A 25,901-nucleotide genomic window follows, 5' to 3' on the forward strand; every position below is an offset into this window, starting at 1 on the left:
CGCCTAAATTTCCAAAAAAAGGGGGCGGGATTTTCAAAGTCCCCCCCCCCCCCGTTTGGATTTTTTATGTAACGCTGGGCTTGACCCTCCCCCTCTCCCTTGTAACGGACCGTTACGCTGATTCAGACCCTCCTCCCCCTCCCTAAATGCGTTACGAAATACTAGAACGACCTCAAAGGTACTGTTCAAACCTTTCGATCGCCATCTCAGATCCGAGCGGCGGAAACCCGGAATTCCGATTGGCCCGGCAACTGCGTCGGCGTAAAACAAACATTCCGGCGGGTCTCTCCGCCTCCGGGTTCACCTTCGCCGCCTCCGCTCCGTCGCCCCCTCCGCGGGCCGCGAGTCCTCCGCAACGAATACAAACCCATCAGCCCCCCCCCCCTCCGGAGCACCTCTCCCCGCCACTTTTCAGATGATGATAGTAGGCCCGCTCTGCGCCGCACGGTGGGTCGAGTCAATCGGAAAAGTCGGACAAAATATGGAAACTTCGGAAGCTTATTTTTTCGAATATATGAAAAGAAAAAGTTACGAGAGTAGCTCCTTTGATTCTTTCTTGAAATTTTCTTTCAGGAACACCCCTTAGAAATTGAATTTGTGACGAAATAAACATCAAAATTTGAAATCCTACCTAAAAATTTCATGTCTGACTTTTTCTATAGCTCGTTTCACTGTGCGCATGGTGGATCGAGTCAATAGGAGAAGTCGGACAAAATTTGGAAATTTTAATCGCTCATAACTCCGTTTTATACCAAACCTTAAGGTTCTGAGAGAGGTTTCATTGGTTTTCTCGTAAAATTTTCTTTCAGAAGCACCCCTTAGAATTTAAAATGTGATGAATTAAACGTCAAATTTTGCAGTTTTAGTAAAAAAGTTCATACCCGATCTCTCCAATTGATTCGATCCACTGTGTGCCGCACGGTGGATTGAGTCAATAGGAGAGGTCGGACAAAATTTGGAAACATTAAAGGCTTTTAACTCCGTTTATGTAAGACTTTAGGGTTCCAAAAGTGGTTCCATCGGTTTCCTCGTAAAATTTTCTTCCAAAGGCACCCCTTGAAATGTAATATGTGACGGAATAAACACCAAAATTTGCAGTTTTAGTAAAAAATTCAACGTCCGACCTTTCTAATTGACTCGATCCACTGTGCGCCGCCCATGACTGCACGGACCCAGACTGCGCGTATTTGGAGGATATGGAGGTGGTCGACTTGAATCGATCGATAAATTATCAAGAAACCGATGTCGATTCCAGACATGAATCGATCGGCACAGATTCAATCGACAACCGTGAATCGATCGACAACTCCGTGAATCGATCGAAAAATCCGCGTGTCGATCGACAAACCCGTGAATCGATCTACAAGCCCCTGAATCGATCGATAAATCCGTGAATTGATCGAATTTTGTTGATCCAATCTCGTTTCGATTTTTCGATTGATACATGTCATCGAATCGACACCGGATTTTTAATAATTTGTAAATCGAATCGGTGTTGACTTCTTATTATAAGTTCATTGTATTGGATTTTTCGATTTAGAAACGCATTCTCAATAGAACTAGGTTTCTCAGAAACTTACCAAGTCGCAGTTTGTATGGAAAGGGGAGGTGTATTATTCGAAGGCAAATGTAGGGACAGTAAAATATCAATGTGGAAATAAATTTCATTATGTGTTCATATTTTATTTTCGCTTTTTACGACGAAGAAATTGCTTTTGGTTTCCGCGGTAGTTCGGTACGTTCCAACTCGAGGTACGTTTTTTCCCCTAATTTCTTTAACACCGTGTATCTTGCTTACGTAACGGCTTGTTTAATCAAAGAAGTAGACGTCGGCATTAAACTACTCACACCGAGATAATCTAAACTAAAACGGAGGAACGGAGTCATAAACTAGTCGAAGAGCATTAACGTCGCATTATTCGGTTTCCGGAGACGGGGGGTGGGGGGGGGGGGAGGGGGAGGGGGCTGTGAAAAGCGGGGTCAAAGGCGAAAGCTTGGGCGGAAAAGGAGGCGAAAGCCTCGTGGAAACGGAAAAATGGGACGGGTGGGGGAGGGGTGGGGCCGGAAAGAGGAGTCGACTGTCCGTGTCATTAGTTACAGTTTAAGATATTCGCTGCATTGCCAAGTTGGTTGAAATTCCGGATTTTGATTTGGTACTAGCTCTGTAATTAATTAAAAATCGAATTGGGACACTGAAAAAAAAATTACGGGCTCACTGGAAAAAAAAAAACACATTGGATCTAGAGTCCAGACTCTTGAAAACATTGACAAGAGAAAGGACTCCAGCGGCCCGATTATTGAAACTATGTCAGCCCGACACGACAAGACATAGCCCTATCTTAACCATGCAATATATCGCAATTCGATGTCTTATCGGGCTGGTTTAAATTTCAATAATCGGCCCGTTGATTCAATCAGATTTCAGCTTAAATCAAAAGGAAATCCGCTCAAATTAAGAGGCTTGGTTCTTGATTTAAGCTTAAATCTGATTGAATCGAAGAGTATTTTTTTTGTGGATGTTTTCAAGAGTCTGGACTCTAGATCCAATGTGTTTTTTTTTTTTTTTCAGTGCTGTATAAACATACCGTCCGTTCCGAGCTCAAAGGCGGAAAGTTCCGGATGTAGGAGCCGTAGTTTCTATTGCTCCGGGTGCTACGTCCGGATCTTTTGGCCTTTAAGCCCGGAACGCAGACAATATATCGACGGTGAAACTACCAAACCACGTATTTCGTTTGCGGTGTTTAAAAATCTACGCTCACATTTTATTTTTTTGAAGTAGGCCAAATCAATATCATTCCTTGAAATTTTCACGGAATCTTCTCCGCACAAAGAGGAAAAATCACAGAAATTTTCAAGACTGGATGTTAAGTAGTTTTTCATTTAAAAAATAGAGTATGACGGGAAGTCTGCGACGTCGCAAACCGAGATACGTGGTTTGGTAGTTTCACCGTCGATATCTAGCCCGTAAGTGCGGCTTCCACAGCCGGAGGTTTTTTACAATGGAGCCGCTTAAATTGTACGCGACGCTGTATTAGGGATTTTTTAACCTCCTTCCCCCGTAACGCTTTGTGCACCGGGAAAAAGTGATTCACTCAAGTATGACAATTCTTGAATTAGCCGCCGAAAGTTATTTATCTTGATCGTGTCTTCACTTCCTGAGCGGGGAATTTGAAGGTGTCTGAAATTAGATTAGTTTCAATTTTCAATCGAAACGATCGGAACGAAATTTCGAAACGTCGCATAGGGCGCTCGTGACAGTTCGGCCGGAAGGTGCCGATATCAATTAACGGCCAAAGTATCACAAGCGCCATGCGACGTTCCAAAATTTTCGGCGCCATTTTTTTTTTACATAGAAATTGTTGGTCGAAACCGCTTGGAAATTTCACTGGATTTAGTCGGCAGCACGAAAAAAATTCAGTGAAATTTTCGGACGGCTCCGTCGAACAGTGTCTCCGTAAAGAAATAAAATGGCGGCGGAAATTTTGAAACGTCGCATGGCGTTCAAGACACTTCAGCCGAAAGATGACGATATCACTTTCCAGCCAAAGTATCATACGCGTCATGCGACGTTTCAAAATTTCCGCCGTCATTTTATTTTTTTGCAGAGAAATTGTTGGTTAAATCCGTTTGGAAATTTCACTGACTTTATCTGCAGCACGAAGAAAATTTTCGGACAGCTCCGTAAAAAAAAAGAAAGGCGGCGGAACACTGAAAAAAAAATATTGTAGATTTTACCGCACTCTGATACAGTGATACGAGCATGGCAATAAACACCCGACCCTATGGTAGCATTTACCAAATTACGGTAAGAATCGCCGGAGTTCCGGCTAACACTATTATAATTTTGGTTATTTTCACTGAATGGTATCACTGTGTAAATACTCAAGTAGACTCATAGCAAATGTCACCATACACGGGGAAAAAAACACACTGGATCTAGAGTCCAGACTCTTAAAAACATCGACAAGAAAAAGTACTCTTGATTCAATCGGATTTTTGCTTAAATCAAGGACCGAGCCTCTTAATTTGATCGGCTTTCCTTTTGATTTAAGCAAAAATCTGATTGAATCAAGAGTATTTTTTCTTGTCAATGTTTTCAAGAGTCTAGACTCTAGATCCAATGTGTTTTTTTTTCCAAAGTACTTTTTTTTTCGGTGAAATTTTGAAACGTCGCATGGCACTCGTGACGCTCCGGCCGGAAGGTGCCGATATGGCAGCTCAGCTCTTGACATTGACCCGCCTGAGGACCCGACGACAAGGAGTCGACTTCTCGAGTCCTCCCTGGGGATCCTTCCGGGGCCGCGGGGGGGGGGGGGGGGGGGGGGCGCAGGGATTAGACGGCAAGATAAATGACTTCTGCCCGTCCACCCCTGAACTCGTCCTTGGCCCGGGGGGCGGAGGGGGGGGACGTCCGCAAATCACGCTTCAGTCGAGGCGCCCACCAATCACCATCGACCACCCCCGCGCATGTCACGACTCACGCGGACGCTCCGAGAAAAATGAGGGATGTCGGAGCGGTGTCCGAAATGAAAAGGGATAAGATTGGTCGACGGACGAAGACGGGGGCTGATAATTTGTCGATATATATTCCTGTCGGGGTGTATGATCGGTTTGGATTCGGGAGATATTTCAGGGGTAGCGTCACGTATTGTGTGCGAGCTTTCACCGCGGATGAGAGATACACTCAGTGGCGTGGCGTGAATTGCGATATATTGAATGTTATGTCATTTAAACCTATGGTAAAGAATCGATTATTTAGGTGTTCGCTGCGAACACCCTGTTTATCGATCCTTTTCCATAGGTTTAAATGGCCTAACAATCGATATATCGCAGTTCACGCCATACGCCACTGATGAGAGATACACTGCCGTGCCCAGGAAAATGGACCGCGTTAAGTAGAAAGGAACTAAGCCACATCAGCTATTGCCAACTTTAACTGATCCGTTCAATTTTTTACAACAGGGCGTCTCTGCGGATTTTTCTGCAAATTTTCGAGGAATTTGCCTCGTGCTGTGCAGAAAATCCACCGAAATTCGCACAAAAATCCGCAGAACCGTTTATATTTATTCTATAAAATAAAATTGCCCAATTAAGTTCAGCAATAGCTGATGTGGCTTGGTGCGGACCAAATGGTGTATGGACATTTACACGTTGCCAAATTTTCCTTCTTAAAATTTTGGTTTTAAGAACAATTAAGAGTGTTTCTCTTTGAAAAGTTCAGATAATTTAGATCTCATTGCGAGGAAATTTTTCTGGAAATTGGTCAGAAATTTTTCAGGAGTTTTCCATGATAAGTCATGTTTTATCGAAAGAAATTTGGCAACGCATAAAGGTTCATACGTCACTCTTCCTTAGAACAGCAATACAAAAGTAATGGTTGTCGTCCACTGAAAAAACGTCGTGACCATACATTCGTAGATTTTTCCATTTCTTTTTCTCTCTGAAAATACATCATTACGAGATTACCAATGATTATCCATCCTCTATAATTTCAGAGTAATTGAATCGCACTCCCAAAAACTTGTATTGCAATGTTGAAGGACAAAGTTAATCAAACGGTAGAGTGATATGGTATTTTCACAGAGAAACTAGCTTAGTGTTGTGGCGTTTTTACAATGAACGGCTGATACAGCAGAACGATAACAATATTGGAATATGCTTATTCACAGCTAGTATTTAAAACGAAAGTTCCTACTCATATACAAGAAAAAAGTAAATTACTGACCTGTATCCTAGCTTCGGGCAATCCAATTTTTTCTGCTAACCGTTCCCGGGCAAAGACATCGGGATAGTGAGTTCTTTCGAATTCTGTTGGACAGAGAAAACAAAACATTATAATAAAGAGAGGGGTCGACAACGGCTTTCATGAAAAAGAAATCCAAAAGGTAGAATTTTAGATGGCCACGAAGAATAAATTCTTGGTTGATATCAAATCAGTGATATGGCGGTAGACAATACGCACGAGCCAGAGGTATGTTGCCGTGATACGAAAAAAATGCCTTACGTGCATTCTAGAGTTGCAAAGTTTTCTCTGATAATATGTGTCTTTTTGGGGAGAATTATGAATATTTTATCTCAAAATTTGCAGATTATTTAGATCTGATGGCGATTAAAAGTCTCGGAAAAATATTTACAGACTTCCCTAAAAATTCATATTTTACTGAAGGAGATTTGGTAACGTCTGAGGGTTCATACGGCGTTCTTCCTTAGCACGGCAGTATGGTTGAGTCAGCCAGAGATGTGGTAGGATCAACCATACCCCAGCTGGCGCAAATGCACTTCTCGCTAGCGCCAAAATCAGTCAAAAATTTAGTAAAACTTATCGTAATCTTTTCCGGTTGGACACAACCTTTTTTCAAGAAAACATATCATAATTTGTGTAAGCCAAGAAAATTTTCTCGACACAGAAAAACCAATTTTTTTTTTATTTAATTCAAAAAATCGACGGCGTAAGTCCGCAATCACATATCTCGTTTACAGCCGCTGAATGCGCTGAATGAGCAGAAGGTCATCACGGCGCTTGTGTGCAACTATTCGTGCTCTGTGGATGCGCGTGTTGCGTCAAAAAACTTGAAGGCGCCGTGGTTTTTCTTGGCCGCATGTGTGCTGCCTCCCACGCTGCTGCTTAATAGACGCTGTTACTGGGGACATCACCATAGGGATTCCCTCTATATCTGAAAGGATCCCAACAATAACAATAACGTAACCTCTTTCAATGTTACCAATGAGAATAAAACGATTTATCGACGGTGTAAGTTGGCAATCACATAACTCATTTGCGGTGTCTGAAAATTTCCGCCTCTATATGTTATTTTTTAAAGGAGAACAAATCGGCATTATTTCTTGAGGTTAATGGAGAATTTTCCTCACACAGAGAAGAAAACTCACGACGGTTTTCAAGAATTGCTGTTGAGTAGTTTTCCGTTTAAAAATAAACTATGACAGGAAGTCTGCGACGTAGCAAATCGAGTTACGTGATTGCCGACTTACACCGTCGAAATTTGTTTTGAGAATCACTTTTACAAAGCATGTTTTCTCATTATGCACTAGAAAAAAAAACACATTGGATCTAGAGTCCAGACTCTTGAAAACATTGACAAGAAAAAATACTCTTGATTCAATCAGATTTTTGCTTCAATCCAAAGGAAATCCGCTCAAATTAAGAGGTTTGGTTCTTGATTTAAGCGCAAATCCGATTGAATCAAGAGTATTTTTTCTTGTCGATGTTTTTAAGAGTCTGGACTCTAGATACAGCGTGTTTTTTTTCTTCTTTCAGTGTAGCAAACTGAGTTTTGTGATTACCGACTTACACCGTCGAAATGTGTTTGGAGAAGCATTTTTACAAAGCATGCATTCTCATTTTGAGGAGGATTTTATAATATTCAAGGATTATGTCAGGGGAGTTACCTTTTTCAAGACTGTCTATTTGTTCGTTGGTGAATGAAGTGCGATTCCTCTGGAGTTTCCTCTTGAGTCGGAGTCTCAATTGGGAGTCTTCGTCGGCCGAGGAATTGTGCTCCGAGTTGCCGTCGGACGTACTCTCGTGCGCCAGCTCTGTCGCTGCCAACAGAAAAGAAGCTACTTGCTTAATGCTCAAATGCTCAAATCTCAGTTTTCAACAACATCATAGTCTCGAAATAATACCTATCCTCATGCAAAAAGAAGTCCATGGAGTCGATCGACACGGATAGATCGAAAAATGAAAACGTGAACCGATTCTCGTGATCCGATCGACAAACCGTGAATTGATCGACAAATCTATGAATCGATTGAAAAACCGGGGAATCGACCAAAAACTCCGTGGATTGATCGACAGAACCGTGAATCGATCGATAAACTCGTGAATCAATCGATAAACTCGTGAATCGATTGACATAACTCATGAAATCGATCGACAAATCCGCGAATCGATTGAAAAACCCGTGAATAGACCAAAAACTCCGTGGTTTGATCGACAGACCCTAGAATCAATCGATAAACTCGTGAATCGATCGACATAACTCATGAAATCGATCGACAAATCCGAAAAACTCGTGAATCGATCGACATAACTCTATAAATCGATCGACAAATCCATGAATCGATTGAAAACCCCGTGAATCGACCAACAACTTCGTGGATTGATCGACAGAAATTGGCGAACGGAAGCGATTATAAAACAAACGATTCAACGCAACTAAATTTTTTGAGTGACTATTGATTCCCCGTCCCAAAATCAGGAAAAATGATGCTCAAACATAATTCACCCCTTTAAAAAGGTTCTTTCAGCCAATCGAGCACCTAGGCTCTCGCGGCACGACGCGGTGCACAGTGGATCGAGTCAATTGGAGAGGTCGGACATAAAATTTTTTCCTAAAACTGCAAATTTTGATGTTTATGTCGTCACATGTCAAATTTTGAGGGGTGTATCTTGAAGAAAATTCCGCGAGGAAACCAATGGAAGCACTCTTAAAACTTCAAAGTTTTGTATAAACGGAATAATAAGCGTTTAAAGTCTCCAAATTATGTCCAACCTCTCTTATTGACTCGATCCACTGTGCGGCACGACGATCGAGCTCAGAAATTGCGATTAATCCAGTCACCGCTCCAATGACTGTCGGCGGCGCTGATGAAATCTAATTATTTTGGATCGTTGCCATCGGAACGGCCGTAGAATGCAGATTACAAGCATCTATTTTTCCCTCCTCCTGTTCGGGAACATCATCTTGTTTGTAATCATCCCGGTGGTGTCACGGGAAAAGATGGACGAGAGAGTGAACCGACCGTCCACGTTGCGGAAGGATAAAGGAACCGACACAAAGCCCGCTGGAGCGCAAGGTGTTCGCAACAGAAACAACCAGATTGATGTCGGGAGATGGCTCATTTATAATTTAAAAAAACAAATAAAGTAAAGCCGCCAGTAAGGTGATCAAGGATAAAAAACACAAGATGATGCAGGTAAGCATGATACGAAAATCATGGAGTTTTATTATTTTTAGGTTACAAGTGCGCGTTTTTAAAATGCACTGTTTTAACATTCTGGATGTAAAAATGTGTGCGAGAACTCACAAAACGTTGAATTAACGCAGTTAGTTTTACATCTCGACATTGCTAAAGTAACTGCTAGTTTCACATCTTGACATTGCTGAAGTAACTACTAGTTTTACATCTTGACATTGCTAAAGTAACTGCAAGTTTTACATCTTGACATTGCTCAAGTAACTGTCGTAGCAATTAATTCTGCGTTTTGTGCGTCCTCGTGCACTCTTTTACATTCAAAATGTTAGATCGTCATAATTTTTTTCGTCGTGAGCTATTCAAAACGGATAAGTGATTCTGATTTTGAGTGTCCTCGTGCAAACATCGCTCAGAGATCGCATCTCACACCAGAGCACTGGAAAAAAAAAAAAAAAAACACATTGGATCTAGAGTCGAGACTCTTAAAAACATCGACAAGAAAAAGTACTCTTGATTCAATCAGAATCTAGCTTAAATCAAGAACCAAGCCTCTTAATTTAAGCGGATTTCGTGTTGATTCAAGAAAAAATCCGATTGAATCAAGAGTATTTTTTCTTGTCAATGTATTCAAGGGTCTGGACTCTAGATCCAATGTGTTTTTTTTTCCAGTGAGAGAGGCGCCGAAAGAAAGCAGACGAATAAGACCTCGGCACTCACTTATAAATCACAATATAACATAATTAAGGCTCCGACAAATCGTTCGCGAGCAGGGCCTCTTTGTTACACCCTGGACCCCCGCATACGTCCGCGGGACACACGCACCGATGTGAGTGTCAGGGATCGGAAGATAGAGAGAATTATTTTGTCGGGTAGTTAACTTAATCAGGGGGGAGCCTCAGCACGTGACTCTAACAGTAATGTTGTTATAACTTATTGCAATATTTCCACACGGATGAGCCCCGGTTTAGCGAGCCTCCCCCCCCTCCCCCACCCCTGTCGCCCGCCCAAGACCCACGAGTTTGGTGGAAAATTAAACTGTTATGATATTATATCTCACTCCGCCTGGGCCCGGTCCCACCCTCTGCGTCGCGGCGCTGCTTCAGTCGAATTATATTTCGATATAAGTCGATAATTATATTATATTTCGATATCGATTTCGAGATTTTCGTGGCTGTAGTTACTGCGCTTTGACCTCCGGTGAGATTATTATCGGGCAAAAGGGACCGAGTTTCTCAGGAAGGAACTAACCCACATTTTCGAAAAAGTTAAGTTAAGAATTTGTTTGAGTTCTTCTGGTTGTTTATTCTCTCCCGCCAAAATCTGAAAGTCGAAAAAAGAAATTAGGTTGTGAAAAGAAGGGGTTAAGGCGATTCGACGAGCGCCATTTTTCGTGTCAGAGCGACTTGCGATATATCGCACCGATTCGTTCCATAATTGCAGCTACTTGTCATTTTTTTCGAATTTTAAGATCGCTTTTCTGTCGTCATAATACTGAAAAATTCATGTACCAGATTTTACGAAGAAATTCAACGTTATAAAGACGTTTTTTTTTTTTCTCGAGGAAAAATATCGTATTCGAGTGCAGTTCCGATAGCAGTATTTGTCGAATCACCTTAAAATTTATTTTTTACGTTGAGCCTTACATGCAGGAATAAAACTTCGAACCTCTTTTTCTTTGTATCAACTTAATGCGGGTTGGTTCTCAAGTATTACTGCTCCTGAATCGCTCACTATGACTTGTAGCTTTCTGCAGGCGAACTGGTAAGAATGAGCGCAACGCACTGTAAGATGCTACTAGAACCGAAATAGCTGAAATATCAAACCTCTGCACGGAGAAAAAAACTTCGTGCGTGGGACCCAAAGTTTAAGTCATATGGATCTCTGAAGTTTTCGGATTGAGCATCTGAACACTTAAGGTCTAGCTGCCGAAGTTCAGGTCAGACATCTGAAACTTCAGTTCTTACATCTGAAGTACTTCAGATGTGAGCACCAAAGTACTTCAGATGTGAGAACTGAAGTTTCAGATGTGTGATCCGAACCTCGACAGCTAGACCTTAAGTGTTCAGATGCTCAATCTGAAAACTTCAGAGATCCATATGACCTAAACTTCGGGTCCCATGCACGAGGTTTTTTTCTCCGTGTGCAAGCAACAATGGGCCTGTTGCAAACTTTTGCTAGAGCAGAATGAAGAGTTGTTTCCTATAGATGATGCCTCAGAAATCACGATGAGCGCATCGGCAAAGTCTGAAATGCACTCATAAATTCACAATCTGCGTAAGAAATTTGCGTTATTTTGAGCTTCCCGCTTCAAAAACGATACTACTGCACAGGTGAACATTTTGTTAGATGAGTCCCTCCATCGTCGGCAATATTCATCATGGCCGACGCTTGCGCAGTTCCACGAGTAATTCGAGGAGAGTTCAAGATCAATTAAGGCGGGCGAGGAAAATATAAACGTAAACACGCCGATTGTTATCTGGTTTAATCCTGTTCAGATGTTATCTCGTCCCATCACAGGTGTTTCGGCGGACTGGCGTCGGCCATGATGAGTATTGCCGCCAATGGAGCGACTCCTCTAACAAAATGTTCACCTGTACCGTAGTATCGTTTTCGAAGCGGGAAGCTCAAAAAACCGCAAATTTCTTGGGCAGATTGTGAAGTTATGAGTGCATTTCAGACTTTGCCAATGCGCTCATCGTGATTTTTGAAGCATTATCTGTAAGGAGCAACTCTTAGTTTTGCTCTAGCAAAAGTTTGCAACAGGCCCATTGTTACGCTTGATCAACTGAAATTGCCTAGAGGCTCATTGAAGGCGAACTGGTGAGAATGAAGGACTTCCAGATGAAGGAATAAAAAATAAGCATGCAAATTCTTCATTCCCGGCGAAACAAAGACCCTCACCCACCGTGTATTGTGTCCTCCCCTGAGCGTGTATCGAAATTCGATCTCTCGACGGAAACTCGAAGGCTCGGCGCTTGGTTAATGACAACTAATTAGATGAAGCTGCGATGATTGGTGATGCGCGGATGTTCCTGTTTGTCGTCGCCCGTTGAGTGCTGTCGATTTCAGCCAAATTGATTTGCGATGTGGCCGTGGCGGAAGTGTGCAGCTGGTAGCGCTGCGACCCCCCGACCGCCCCCCAACCCCCAAACAGCCCCCATCCCCTTCACGGTTCGCGACTCGCGTAAATTGGGGTTCGGCGCGACCCCGCCACTTGCCGGATTTGCTCCGGCTCCCCCGCACGATTTGATGCGAACGCCGAGATGGGATTCGCCTGGAAATTCATGTTAACCTCTTTCTTAGTCATTTGATTTTCTCTTCTTTTCAAAATTCGCTGGTTCCAAGGAGCATGCACTGGAAAAAGACACATTGGATCTAGAGTCCAGACTCTTGAAAACATTGACAAGAAAAAATACTCTTGATTCAATCGGATTTTTGCTTGAATCAAAACGAAATCCGCTTAAATTAAGAGGTTTAACCAAACCTGATTAAGCTAGATTCTGATTGAATCAAGAGTACTTTTTCTTGTCGATGTTTTTAAGAGTCTGGACTCTAGATCCAATGTGTTTTTTTTCCAGTGTGTGGATCGCATTTAGCAAAGAAGAACCAGCGCGATGACGGTGTTTTCGAAATCGTGCAACTTCTTCCTCTTTGATAAAATGTTAATAAAGCGATCGAAATTTTTATAAACAGTAAAAGCTGTTGTATTAAAAATTTTGAAAAATTTAAAAAAACTCACGCTTTCACTAAATGAAAAGTGAATGAAACGCTTCATTCACGCTTTCATTTGTGAAAGCGTGAGTTTTCTTTAAATATCTCAAAAGTTTTAACTTCTTCTTTTCTTTAAAAAATACTGAATACATGTACAGTATTAAAATGTACACAATTATTTTCCTTTAAATTTAAGAATTTTCTGGTGGGAAGCAGAAACTATTTGTTATTCTGGGAAATGTTTTAGATAATTATGAAGAAGCAACATTTTACAGCACTGTAATTTCGCTATTTCCTTTTTTTGCTAAATGCGATCCATGTATGTGTTTATATGGATTTGAGCATATTATGGCCTGGTAAGAACGCAGTTTTAATTAAAAACAGAAGTGATAGTCCAATGCAACGATAAACAAGAGCAATGTACGAGAAATTTAATTTGACGAGGCTGTCTATTTTTAGTCTTGTTAGACCCAATTTTTAGTGGATCAGATGAAAGAATTAGAATCGTGAAATCGATAAAATAAAATTGATCTTTTTTTTGAAATTTTTTAAATTAGAATGGTCATGCAATTGACCCGAAACGTCCTAGCTTTGTTCCCTAGCATATTTTAGTCTATACCCTATGTTTTTTTAGTAAGTTCACGTATTTTAACTCTCTCAAGAATTACTTTCTCACGCTACAAAAAAACTAAGCCATCGTTGAAATTGATACTTTTAGAGCTGTCCAAATCCCAAGGAGATTTTAAAACTGAGACATAACTTTGTTTCAGACTGTTGCGGCCCGCTTTATAGATTAACTCAGAAATCCCATAATTTCTTTGATGGTTAGTTAAATAATTCGCGTAGGAGCTTTTCCCCCATTTTATGTCAGCTCCACTGGCAACAATAGGAATAGATGGAATTAGAGTGACAATTCTGGCACCGAGGGAGTGCTGGTGCCAACAGCAGTGGGACGCAATGGAGCGAAGACTCCCCAAACAAATTCGGGAGCAGGCTACATAAACAGAATGGCCGCAGCAATCGTAGTCCGTGATTTCCTGACGATGTCACACTTGGATGTGTTTATGCTGAAAGGAACTATGTCACACGCAGACACTATGCAGATAGTTCCTTTCAGCAAAAATACGTCCACTTGATCGTCTCATCTGTTTGTGACTCCTGTCATTCGCACACATTGACACTGAGACATGTAGGACGATTAAAATTATCGTGGACCATCAGATTGTTTTGCAAGGAAAGTTTAAAATCCTATATTGATGATACAGTGGGTCAGTTTTGAGTAAAATAGCAGTTGCAGATATCGCGGGGTCATTTATTCAAAGAAGTCCTGGAGTCTCAAAAAATCTAGACGGCGGAAATTCCAAGCAACGTATCTCGTTTATGGTGTTTGAAAACCTCTGCTCCCATTGAATTTTTTTGGAGAAGGGAAAAATCGGCAGCATTCCTTGTAATGTTCACAGAATTTTCTTTGCTTACAGAAGGAAAATCACGGAAGTTTTGAAGCAATTTTCCGTTTAAGAAATAAAGTATAAGTCTACAAAGTCGCAAATCGAGTTGCGTGGTTTAGGGTTTTCACCGTCAATTTGACCGAACATTGATGCAAAGACGATTGAATCGGTCGTTCTTAAAATATTTGAGTACCAAAAATTTTAATTTCGAGAAAAACAGTAAAAACCCGTCCACAGGCCCGTTCTGAATCTCAAAGCGCTAAAATATTAATGCGATTAATTAATTAATCACATTACCGATCATCCTGAGATTTAAAATGGGTCGATTATTACTTAACCTTGCATTTTTATTTCTGCCTCTTAAGTCTTTCTGAGAATGACTAATACAATTAGGAGAGCCGTTGCAAGTCTGTAAAAGCGGGAGCTAAATTTTAAACACATTAATTTTATTTGCAATTCCAAGACACGCCCTTAATATGCTTAGTACACTACTCTAAAGTTTAATTACTAATGAAAGAGAACCAATTCATTAGTTGCTATCAGAATTTTACACGATATGATCGGAGTGTCTTTTGCTAGATTTGAAGCCTAGACAGAAAAGAGTTGGGAGGGAGGAAAAAAAGAAGAGGTATGAGAGAATATAAGTTTACGAGAAACAAGGAAAAAGAATAAGAAAAGAAGGAAAAAATAGGAAAAGAAGGAGGAAGGAGAACAAAACACCTGGACAATGTTGGGCATTTCCTAAAATACCTCACGACCGGAAACAAGCTTTCCGCCTCAGCTATTTTTTCTGTATTTTTCACTCATTTTCTATGAATCTCACGTTCTTTGTTTAATAAATCATGCCACAGTAACGCTGTTTCTGAACGCACGCACAAGTGTTGAATTAAATTTGTGTTTGGTAACCCAACCGTCATGTCCGAGAGTTTTCAACACTTTCGGCCGATGGTAGATAATAATTTCTACGGCTGTTTAACTTAAACAGGCCCGCTTTTTCCTTTTCTATCCATACATTGCCGACCTCTACATTCCTGTCATTTTAGATGCATAGTTCGGCGATCTCCCTCCTTTGACCACATTAACCAAAGCCCAGTTTTATAACGAGTATGAAATTGCACTGTGTTGGTCGCGGACTTTTTGTGGCGTAGTTTCCTTTCCCCTATTAAATTTATTTTCTTATTCAATTTTTCTTGAAGTCCATGTATGATGATTTTACCAAACTCATACGGAAAGCTCACTTTAAAAGACTGCAGATTTTGAAAGAAAGCCTTTAGTTCCTCGAAAATTTGCATCACGCACCAGCACTACCAGCAGGGCCATTAATTTAAGTTTCTAACAGAGCTTCGGACTAAATCTAAAATTGAGAGAATACGGACCATCTAAGGTGGAGATCGCATGGATAGCTCACTTTTTCATTTCTGCATTCTTCTCCAATTGTCGAAATTTCAACATGAAAATCGCCCTTTTATACATTTAAAACAAACTTTTCATTATTCAACTCTAACATCATTATTTTCATTATTTTCATTTCAAACTTTTCCTATTTTTAATTTAAGTTTCTAACAGATCTTTGGACTAAACCTAAAATTGAGAGAATACCATCTAAAGGAGAGCACATCTCTCCGCGAGATCGCATGGATAGCTCGCTTTTTCATTTCTGCATTATTCTCAAATTAACGGTCGAAATTTCAGCATGAAAATTTCCCTTTCATATAGATATTTAAAACAAACTTTTCATTCAGCGATGCAAGAATTTCTACAATTTTCGATCCACTTTTCCACGAAGTCATCAAAATGTAACCCAAATCTGATTTTTTCTTAAACTTCAACCTGAAAGTTTGCTCTTAATACCGAAAACAAACTTTTAATTCGACGAGAAGCACGAATCTAATCCGAGCCTCCATTTCGAGTGCGCATCTTTCCCGCGAGAATGTGTCCCGGTGAAAAGAAAAGCGAAAACAACCGTGCATTCATCCCATTCAGAACTTTCATACATTCCTCGACAAAAGAACTAGAACCGAGCCCCATACACAAGACTCTCCACACTCCCCGGAATTCCATCGGGCTGAAAGGGAACAATTTTTCGAGGAGCAACTTTGAATACCACCGCGTCTTTATCTCCGCCCGTGACGCTATAAAACCGGGGATTAGGGAGGATGTTAATTCCAAACCCAGGTTAAACACAGCGTTTTCCTTCGGGAGGGCGCGGGGAGAACGGGAAGAGACCGGAAAAAAGGAGAGAAGAAATGGAAATAATCAATGCTTGCAACTGACGGAGACCCGGGGATGGGGAGTGAAACAGAGAAGGAACTTTAATTTTAGAGGGGAAAAAAAAAGTTTAGAGAGGGAAAAAGAGATGAAAAAGTTACGTGGGATGATGGAGCCGACGGTGTCGGCTCGCGGGGAAAATCCGCGGGAAATTCCCGTCGCTCGGGCGAGGGAATTTAGGCCCTCGGTTTTGCATCACTGCCGGCGACGAGCTCTGTGGACAAAGTTATCCGCGTGAATGGGTCTTACTCTAACTTTGGACTGGTAACTTTGTTTTTCCCTAAACTCCTGTTTGTAATGGAAGCCCAGCAGAGTTCATTATATCCATGCAACGGACATTTTTATTTTATTTTTACATCTACGCGTATTTTTTTTATATTTATTTTGCGAGCTTAATTCCCTTTCCAGTCTAACCACTTGACAGCTGCTGCGGAGGGGAGGGTCCGCTTGTTTCCATTCTGCGCATCCATGCTTTCTATAGGGTTTGGGTTTCTATCGGGGGTTAAGGGGCCGCTGAAAGAACTGTGTCGGGTGGAAGGGATGCATACATGACGTGATTGTGCGTCTAAACCACCCTGTAACTGTACTGTTGTAATTCGGTAGTAAATTAGCGAGTCGGCTTGCTGATCCACGGAGATCGCATTATAATTCTTCTAAAAATAGGTCATTGCGACTTGGCGATGGTGTGGAATCAATTCTTTATACACGAAAATTAAAAATCCCTGGAATATAAGGTATGTTCAAGACGGATTGATTAAGCTTATGCTATCTTTGTTCGGGAATCTAACAATTTTTTACGACCGTCATTTATGAAAATGCAGTTTTTCCTGAGGCATCAACCATGAATTTTTAAGTGTATGATTTCCCATACGTACGAGTAGCTTATTTTTACCAAATGAGTTACTTGCTCGTATGGGAAAATCCATACTTTCAAATCCATGGCTGATACCGCAGGAAAAAAACTGTGTTCTTGTTTGAGAATATCGCTCTTTGCAAGAACTACGAAGTAAATGAAACATACATGAGATAAAAAAGGGAAAAAGTCTACTTTTTGAGAATATGGAGGTATTAAAACCACTAAATACTACTTTTTTGGCAGTTGGAATTAAGATACATTTGCAAAAATTAAACTTTCGTGTCTAGGAGGTGTTTGTCTCCCCCCCCCCTTCCCAATAACTCCACATGGCCTCAATTTAGTAATGTGAATGCCTCAAAGGTCTTCATTGAGAATTTTATAATTTGTCTCCTTTTACGTTCACTGTGTAGTACTCGTGTATTTCGTGTCTTCTTTCATTGAAGATTGGAATAAATTGAGCGTTGTGGTTAGAATGATTGTAATACATTTACAAGAAGCGAATTGCATTGCGATAGTGCTGAGATTCTGAGAACCTAGAGTGAGTAATTATGCTGCAAACTATTTAGTATGAATTGGAATCCCATTAGTTGGTAGTCGATAAAGGAAAGCTAATCTCTGACGAAGCTCACATGTTCATGATCCTTTGATATGAATATTGGTGTTATAAGCCGGAGATGCATTAAGCTTTTCCTAAACTTGTTAACAGCTTCCCGACAATAGCTCTTTCCGCGAAATTTACGACAGAAATAAGCTGCATCACTTTTTAACATTGATTTTTCTACACCTATAACAGGACAATGCCCTATTTGTCTTAGGATCTGCTCGACAGATTTGATCAGCCGATAAAAACAGCAGAACTATCAACAATGCAAAACTTTATCTTCATAGTCAGAAAACATCTAATTTATAATTAAAGAATAAGCTTCTTGTGGCAATTGATAGTTACATTTGGTAAATTCGTCATTCCGTAAGAGAAAAGATTAATTGTGATGCATTTAATTTCCGTCGTATCAACGAAATTATTGGTCGTGAACCTATCTGGTTGTCAGGGGAATTTTTTATTTTTTCACAAAAAAGACTTCACAAAAAAGACGATTTTCTTCGTCGTAGGAATATATCTCTGGAATGGAGGAGTTTAATTTCAGATCAGTCGTCTACCTCAGACATCTTAATAACAAAAAGCGCCCAAAAGTACTCTTCAAAAACTTTAATACAACTTTTAAGAATCACCTTACATGATTTTATTTTTGTTTAAGGAGAATATTATTTTGAGTGAAAAAGTGGAAAAAGATAAAAAACTGAGAATATTCTAAGGGCTGAAAATTTCTTTCTAAAATTTTTTGCGTCAAAAAGTACAGTAGAGCTTCCAAAATTTTTTTAACACCATATTTCCTCGAATTCTAAGAGGACCTCATGTGGTATCCCTAAAAATACCCAAAAAAGGCTACCAAAAACAGAATTCGAATATGTTAACAAAAATCTACATCATTTTATTTTCTCCTATTTTTTTTTTATTCTTTATAATAGTCGTTGCAACTACGGAAATCTCAAGAAAGAGATGGAGAGATGACAGAAAGTCATCATTCGAAGCATGCGACTCCCATTTCGACGTATTTCTGCCAAACGGAACTATGTGCATTAAGACATGAGCCCTGAGACCCATAAGAATACATGCAAAACAGGGCTCACGTCATAATGCACATAGTTCCGTTTGACAGAAATACGTCCATTTTACGTCTCCGCTAGATTAAAATTTTACGTCGCTACCGGAGCCCTACATAAAAGAACCTAGCGGAGGTTTCACCCTCCGCCCAGCACCCGAACATCCCCTAACCTCCCATCTCGCAGGGACACCAAACCGTGGCCTCGACGAACAATATCGGCAATAAAAGCGTCATAAACCAACGGCGAACAAGTGCTAACAAATCATGAGCCTCCGCTCTAATCGGACGGATCTACTCGCGATGAATCGATCAATTTGCCATTTAACCCTATGAAAAAGGATCGATTATCAGGGTGTCCGCAACAAACGCCGTAATAATCGATTCTTTACTATACTATCAAATGGGCTTAGTTCGATAGCCTATATTTCACTCGCCACCGAGCAAATCGGAGCGGATAAATCGGTCTTAATTAGAGCAAATCCTACGATCGAACAGATCCGATCCCGATGCAATCCACCCTCCCCCCCCCCGCCGCCACCACCGCTTTAGAATGAATTCGGGCCGTGCGGCGCGGCGTGGCGTTATTATTGGCACCGTTCTAATTCCCTGTCCTATGACGAAACGACGTATCTCTGTCCTGACATGAGCCCTGATAAGTGTGATTTTATACGGACAAAACTGCTCATTTCCAAACGCAGTTACGCTCGCACGTCAAAGGACTCGGTTTCAGCGCGGTGGGGGAGAGCTGGCGGTTCCGGGGATGAGCTGGGGTTCCGTTCGGTGGTGTACGAAATCGGAGGGGTGGGAAGTTGGGGGTTGAACGAAAGGGGGGCCGCGAGAGATGACGATGGGTTACGACTTACGAGACGCTGAAACGGAAGTTGGAAGCGCGGATTCAAGAGCGTGCTTTTGTGTGAAAGTTTTAGGATGCTAAATGCAAGACGTAAAGGAGGAACTTGTGCGTTCTTGGATGGGGAGCAAGAACGGAATGTGATGGTGAGAGACTCGTAAACGGGGTGAAAAATAATAGAACGTAACATTGAAGGACTTTGGAATTTTCGGAGCTTAATTTTCAGACATTGTGGAGTTATAGAAAAATTGAAAAATCCATTCGGAAGAACCCCTTGTATCCTTTGCGCCAGCGTAGAGTTTTTTACACGGGGTAAAATAATGCCTAAAGTTGCAGAACTTTCAACTAAAGAAGTTACTTCTCATAGATGTTACTTTCGCGTGTTTTTTTTTTTGCCCTCCTGATCTCAAGAAAGGTAAAAAAGAAAGTACAAATGGTGAAAAGAACAATGGATAAAGGTAGTAATTTTCACTCGAATTAAAAAGCAAACAGAAGATAGCACACTTCCGGCCGTCTTTCCATAACACTAGCCTAATATAAAAATGATAATTTTTTTGCTAAATTTGCAAACTGTGATGTTTATTCTGTCACATTTTGAACTTTAAGGGGTGCGCTAAGAAGGACATATTGCGAGGAAACCAATGAAACCACTTCCAGAACCTCAGAAAATCGTATAAACGGAGTTATGAGCTTTTAAAGTTTCCAATGTTTGTCCGACCTCTCCTATTGACTTGATCCACTGTGAGACTCTTCTGAGCTCATTTTCTCAAAACTTCATTTTTAGACTTACTGCTCTCTTCGCTATCACGGCAGTACTGCTCTCTTGCTTAATACAACACAATGGGAAAAAAACACATTGGATCTAGAGTCCATACTCTTGAAAACATTGACAAGAAAAAAAACTCTTGATTCAATCGGATTTTTGCTTGAATCAAAACGAAATCCGCTTAAATTAAGAGGCTTGGTTCTTGATTTAAGCTAGATTCTGATTGAATCAAGAGTGCTTTTTCTTGTCGATGTTTTTAAGAGTCTGGACTCTAGATCCAATGAATTTTTTTTTTCCAGTGCTTCTATTGACTCGATCCACTGTGAAAGGCTTTTGAGCTCATTTCCTCAAAACTTCATTTTTGCACTTACTGCTCTCTTCACTACCACGGCAGTACTGCTCTCTTGCAGTGTTGAATCGTACACGTCAGCACACATTCAAATCATCCCCGACCACGGTCCGGCGACCCGACCGCAATGATCGATCGCGCGATAGCGAATTCCATCTTTCATTTTTTCCCTCCTCCCCGCCACCCAAGCCCTTGTTTTCCTCGGCGCGGAGCGGGGCTTTTCACGGCGTTTTCATGGCGTCGCGCACCGCGTTTCCCGGGGTCGGGTTCCGACGCGTTCCCGCTCGTCCCGGCATACTGATTAGGCGGCCCAATCGGATTCTGAGGCGCGGAAGGGATCCCGCCCGGGCCAAACCACCTAAGCCCCGCGCGGATCCCCGAGGGGTTGCGCGGTTCTCGCCCCGCGCGCCATCACAATCGCCCGGCTGGAGGCTGGAGGGATGTACGATCCTCCCTCACGCATCAGCGCACTCCACCCTCGCTCATCCCTCACCCGGCAAATGGCTCCCTTTCCCACCCCCATCTCGAGTCGAGTCGAGTCTTTTCCCACCCGCCCGCGTTTTTATCTCTTCCTCCTCTCGTCCTGGCCGCGCGGAGCGCGGCCAAACCACCCATCTCCGCACGCTCTTCCATCTAACTTAGGTGGTTTTACCCTCGCGCATCTCCACGCGCGACTTTTTCCACTCGCCTCGTTTTAACGCTGAAAAATTATACTTTAATTGCTGTTTTCGTTTCCCGTTTTTCGCTGTTCCCTTTCGCGCGGGTTTTCCGCGTGATTTCGCTACCGTCGCCGACGTCGCCGGAGGAAGGGGGTGGGGGTAGGTCGTGTCCTTTGCCCTCGCACGCTCGGTGACCTAATGAAACGTCTTCTTCGCGCCGACGGTTGGTTACCTCCCGAGGCGTGACCGCCCCGATGGTCCGTGAATCTTAAGTGCGGTGGTTGACATGCTCGGGCGCGTTGCGTCGGGCGGGTTTGAAGGCGCTGCGAGGACGGATACCTCTATTGCCGTGATGGCCAGAAGAGCAGTATGTTTCGAATTTTCGAAATCGAGTTTCGTTCGAAATTCGTCTGATCTCTTTTAGATGAAATCACTGAAATAGATAAAACAGCAAAATTCATCTTAATTGTATAAAAGCGAGACATATGAGGAAGCCGTAAGTGCACAAAAGATGAAGTAGTTTTAGGCAAGACAGCAGTAAGTGACATTTAACAATAGACTATCATGAGAATGAAAATACCCTGTTTATGTAATTGAAATAAACGCGGTGGATTTTTTATCATCCAAAACGATTTCTAGGATTTTTTTGATCGATTAGTGGCAATTTGAAAATGAACGGAGGCGGAGGCTTCTTCCAATAAATAAAGTTTCCGGTCATAAACTTTTGAGCCCGTTTTCTCAAAACTTAATTTCTGTGCTTAATGCTGTCTTCGCTATCACGGCAGTAGTATGTAAGTGTCAATCGCACTGTTGATAAATACATTCAATTCAAGGGTCTCGACGTTAGGTGCCGATGGCTTGGGGCAATGACGTCTTTGGTCCTGCACTGTTAAACATATTGGAGCGAAATTCTGTGCCGGAGTGTACATATCACCCAAAAACCCCCGTGTGATATGAATGGGAAGCGGAATATATACTCCTTGCGGAGTGACTTACACAATTAAAGAACAAGGTAGAGGGAGTGGGACTTTTTCCGCAGGGCCGGATTAAGGGGGTGGCCACATGGGCCGTGGCCCATGGCGGCAAATCTAAGGGGCGGCAAAAATTTGCAATTTTTTAAAGTGTAGGTATAAAGAAAAATCGGATTTTTAAAAACAAAATTACAAACGAGAAAAGGCGACAAAATCTCTCATCTCCTGAGAGTACGGTAATTTCTAATTTTGTCGTCTGATACAAGAGACAGCACCTTCAATAAGTCGAGTTAAGAGAGAGAGACCAAACAAGCAATTTGGCCTGGAACATGGTGACACATATTAGCGCCTACAAGACTACACGAATACTTCACGCATTGCATCAAACACAGTGCGGTCATTGCGGTCAGCGTGAAACGGATAGCGCCTACAAGAATGCATGAATACTTCACGCATTGCGCCAAACACAGTGCGGTCAGCGTGAAACGCATAGCGCCTACAATACTGCGTGAATACTTCACGCATTGCGTCTAACACGGTGCGGTCTGCGCGGCGCGGCGGCGGAAGTTAAAATCATTGAACCGCATTTATGTTTGTTCTTTCATAATTTTTTCATTCATTTCTTATGAATGGAAGGCCTTGTCCACACAGAGATAGGTTTACGGAACTTAACTTCTGCGCAAAGTTTCGTAAACTTTTGCTAGTAGTGTTGACAGGGCTTTCCCAAAAAATGTGTTCAACACGAGTAAATGCGTCGTTTGCACCCCTCCCCCGCTGGCACGTTCATTTGATGGTTTTTATCGAGTTTCAAAACGACTGAGAAGGGGGCGGCAAAATATAGGCGGCCCATGGGCGGCAAGTAGGTGAATCCGGCCCTGTTTGTCCGTATGACTTATTACAGGAGAAATTGATGCTTACCCCTCTTCTGAGCTTCGTCCCTGGCGGAGTGTCCGGTGAGGGAGGTGGGAGGCAAAGGGAGGTGAGCGGGGGTGGGGGTTGAGCCGGGGTACCAGGCCCACCCTGGGGGCTGCCCGTTGAACATCCTCAGTTTGTCGTATACTGATTCGCTTTGCGCTGACACTTGCTGTTCCTTCTGCGCCGCCAAATTCCGAAGAACTCGGTTGATTGATGAAACCTGCAACATAAGGACGAAGAAACAATGAGATATCATTTTGTGAATGACTTTGAAGGTACAGGGTTAGGTTGTATCAACACACAGGGAAAAAAATAGGGTAGTCGACACAACCAGCGGCTGGTTAAAATTGCGCCAACTACCGTGCGGTAGTTACGATAACTACCGCGGTGGAGGTCACAACTAACCCGATAGTTACATCAACATCCGGTTGTCGATGTAACTACTGGGTTAGCTGTGACCTCCACCGCGGTAGTTATCGTAACCACCGCACGGGAGCTGACGCGATTTTAACCAGCCGCTGGTTGTGTCGACTACCCTATTTTTTCCGTGCAGACGTACTTAGACCGACATGTATTTCAATACGAATAAAAAAGATGCGCATAAAATAGGACAAACAGATGCACTCTCGAGGATCACGCATGTCTTTGCCTAGCTAGTGCCTAAGACTAAAAAAACCACGTTAAGAACATTCCATTCGTTGAACTTATTTGATTAAGGTGATTTATATTATGTGATCACGTTATGTTCAAATGAAATTCCTTCAAAGAAAAAAAAAATCAACATTTCCTGAGAGGAAATTTGGCAACATTTGAGTGATCATACGGCGTTTTTTCCTGGGACGGCAGTTCAGTTCGGCAGTGTCGTCGAGCTCGAGGCTCGAGAGAAGGAAGGGATCCCGTCGGAAGTGACAAAAGCCGAAGCTTGAGGACCACTCGAAATAGCGTCACAGCCGATCCTAATCCCGGGCGTCCCTCCGGAAAGTCGTGCTGTCCCTTCCCGGGCGGGGCGAAAAAATCCCGCTCCCACCCAAATATCATTTCACGGGCGAGCGCACCCCAAAGGGCCGGAGGAGTGGGTGATCTCCGCCGCGACGGGCCGCGAGTATTAACTGCGAATTACGCGTGTAGAACTAGGTATCTCTCGGCTGCGAAATCTGATAATTAATTACCAGGGATGGAGGTCTCGACGCGGGGTCCCCTCGCATCGTCTCGAAATTGGCGGGGATCGATTCGATGTTGATGGGTTGCGAGTCCACGCCACACAGTCAAAAAATCGAGTCAATCGGAGAGGTCCGACAAAATTTGGAAACTTTCAAAGCTTATAACTTTGTCTATACAAAATTTTGAGATTTTTAAAGTGGCTCCATTGGTTTTCTCGTGAAATTTTCTTCTAGATGCACCACTTAAAATTTAAAATGTGACGAATAGAACATCATAATTTGCAGTTTAAGTCAAAAAGTGCATGTCCGACCTCTCTGTAATTGACTCGATCCACTGTGCGGCATGGGTAATGCGTCGTTAAACCCAACGAAATTGCCGGAAAAATGCCCGCCCCCTTCCCTGGGCTCAGCGCAAATCGGATTCATGGAGACTTTTTTGTGAGCGATCTTTATACACTGGAAAAAAAAAAAACACATTAGATCTAGAGGCCAGACTCTTAAAAACATCGACAAGAAAAAGTACTCTTGATTCAATCAGATTTAAGCTTAAATCAAGAACCAAGCCTCTTAACTTGAGCGGATTTAGTTTTGATTTAAGCTTAAATCTGATTGAATCAAGAGTATTTTTTCTTGTCAATGTTTTCAAGAGTCTGGACTCTAGATCCAATGTGTTTTTTTTTCCAGTGTACCCAAATGAACAACTTAAAACAATAAAATCGTGTATCCAAATTTTATCCGCTATTTGTATGATTTTGATCCCCCACTTCTCGACTAAAAGTTCCTCGACGGAGTCTCGGATAGTAATTGTTGTGGGTTGCATACCTAGTTCCTGAAAAATCCTTGAAATTTCTAGGAAAATGTATTTATTCATTTTGCATCACTGGGCCCTTCTCAGAAACCTAACATGAAAAGAAATTTGTAACGATGCTAACCGGAATACGTGGCTCGGTATTTTCACCATCGATATATCGTACCGTTCGAGTTCCCACAGAGATATCAGTCGATGACTTTTAATCCGGGAGAGCAGCGAGAATTTATCTCGCCCCGAAATCGCGATCTCTTTGTCTCGTTCCTGATGTTGAGGGGGAGTCGTTTGACAAATGCGCAACCTGGAAGAAAGCAACCCTATCTCCCCCGCAGTTAATTAACCCGAAAAGCGCCGTTAGAATTGAGGTGAGATAGTGCCACTTGAAGTGGTAGGGCCGTTGCTCGACCTGGGTCTTTATCTGCTGCTGGGATCCCTTTTGCTCCTGGTGAAAAAAGCACCGCTTTTAGGGGTCAACAAGTGAGAGCGGGAGGTGAGACTGGCTCCGGAAACTACTGCTTTCCGTTGATACTGCTTCATCA

The 25,901-nt window shown here is 42.2% G+C and overlaps 1 protein-coding gene across 2 annotated transcripts in view; it reads right to left on the bottom strand.

Annotated features, from left to right (window-relative positions):
• Positions 1-25,901, bottom strand: part of toy (paired box 6 protein twin of eyeless) — a 112,650-nt gene that overhangs the window by 18,823 nt on the left and 67,926 nt on the right. Inside the window, exons 5-7 of one of the 2 annotated variants that reach the window (XM_072305079.1) lie at positions 23,398-23,614; positions 7,408-7,560; positions 5,726-5,808 (exon numbers count right to left, since the gene is read on the bottom strand). In XM_072305079.1, coding sequence (XP_072161180.1) covers positions 5,726-5,808; positions 7,408-7,560; positions 23,398-23,614 — 453 coding nt within the window. Of the gene's footprint in view, positions 1-5,725; positions 5,809-7,407; positions 7,579-23,397; positions 23,615-25,901 lie in introns of both variants that reach the window. The other variant, XM_072305078.1, reaches the window with a different exon arrangement.

Source organism: Bemisia tabaci, chromosome 10 (assembly GCF_918797505.1).
Source record: "Bemisia tabaci chromosome 10, PGI_BMITA_v3".
Taxonomy (NCBI): domain Eukaryota; kingdom Metazoa; phylum Arthropoda; class Insecta; order Hemiptera; family Aleyrodidae; genus Bemisia; species Bemisia tabaci.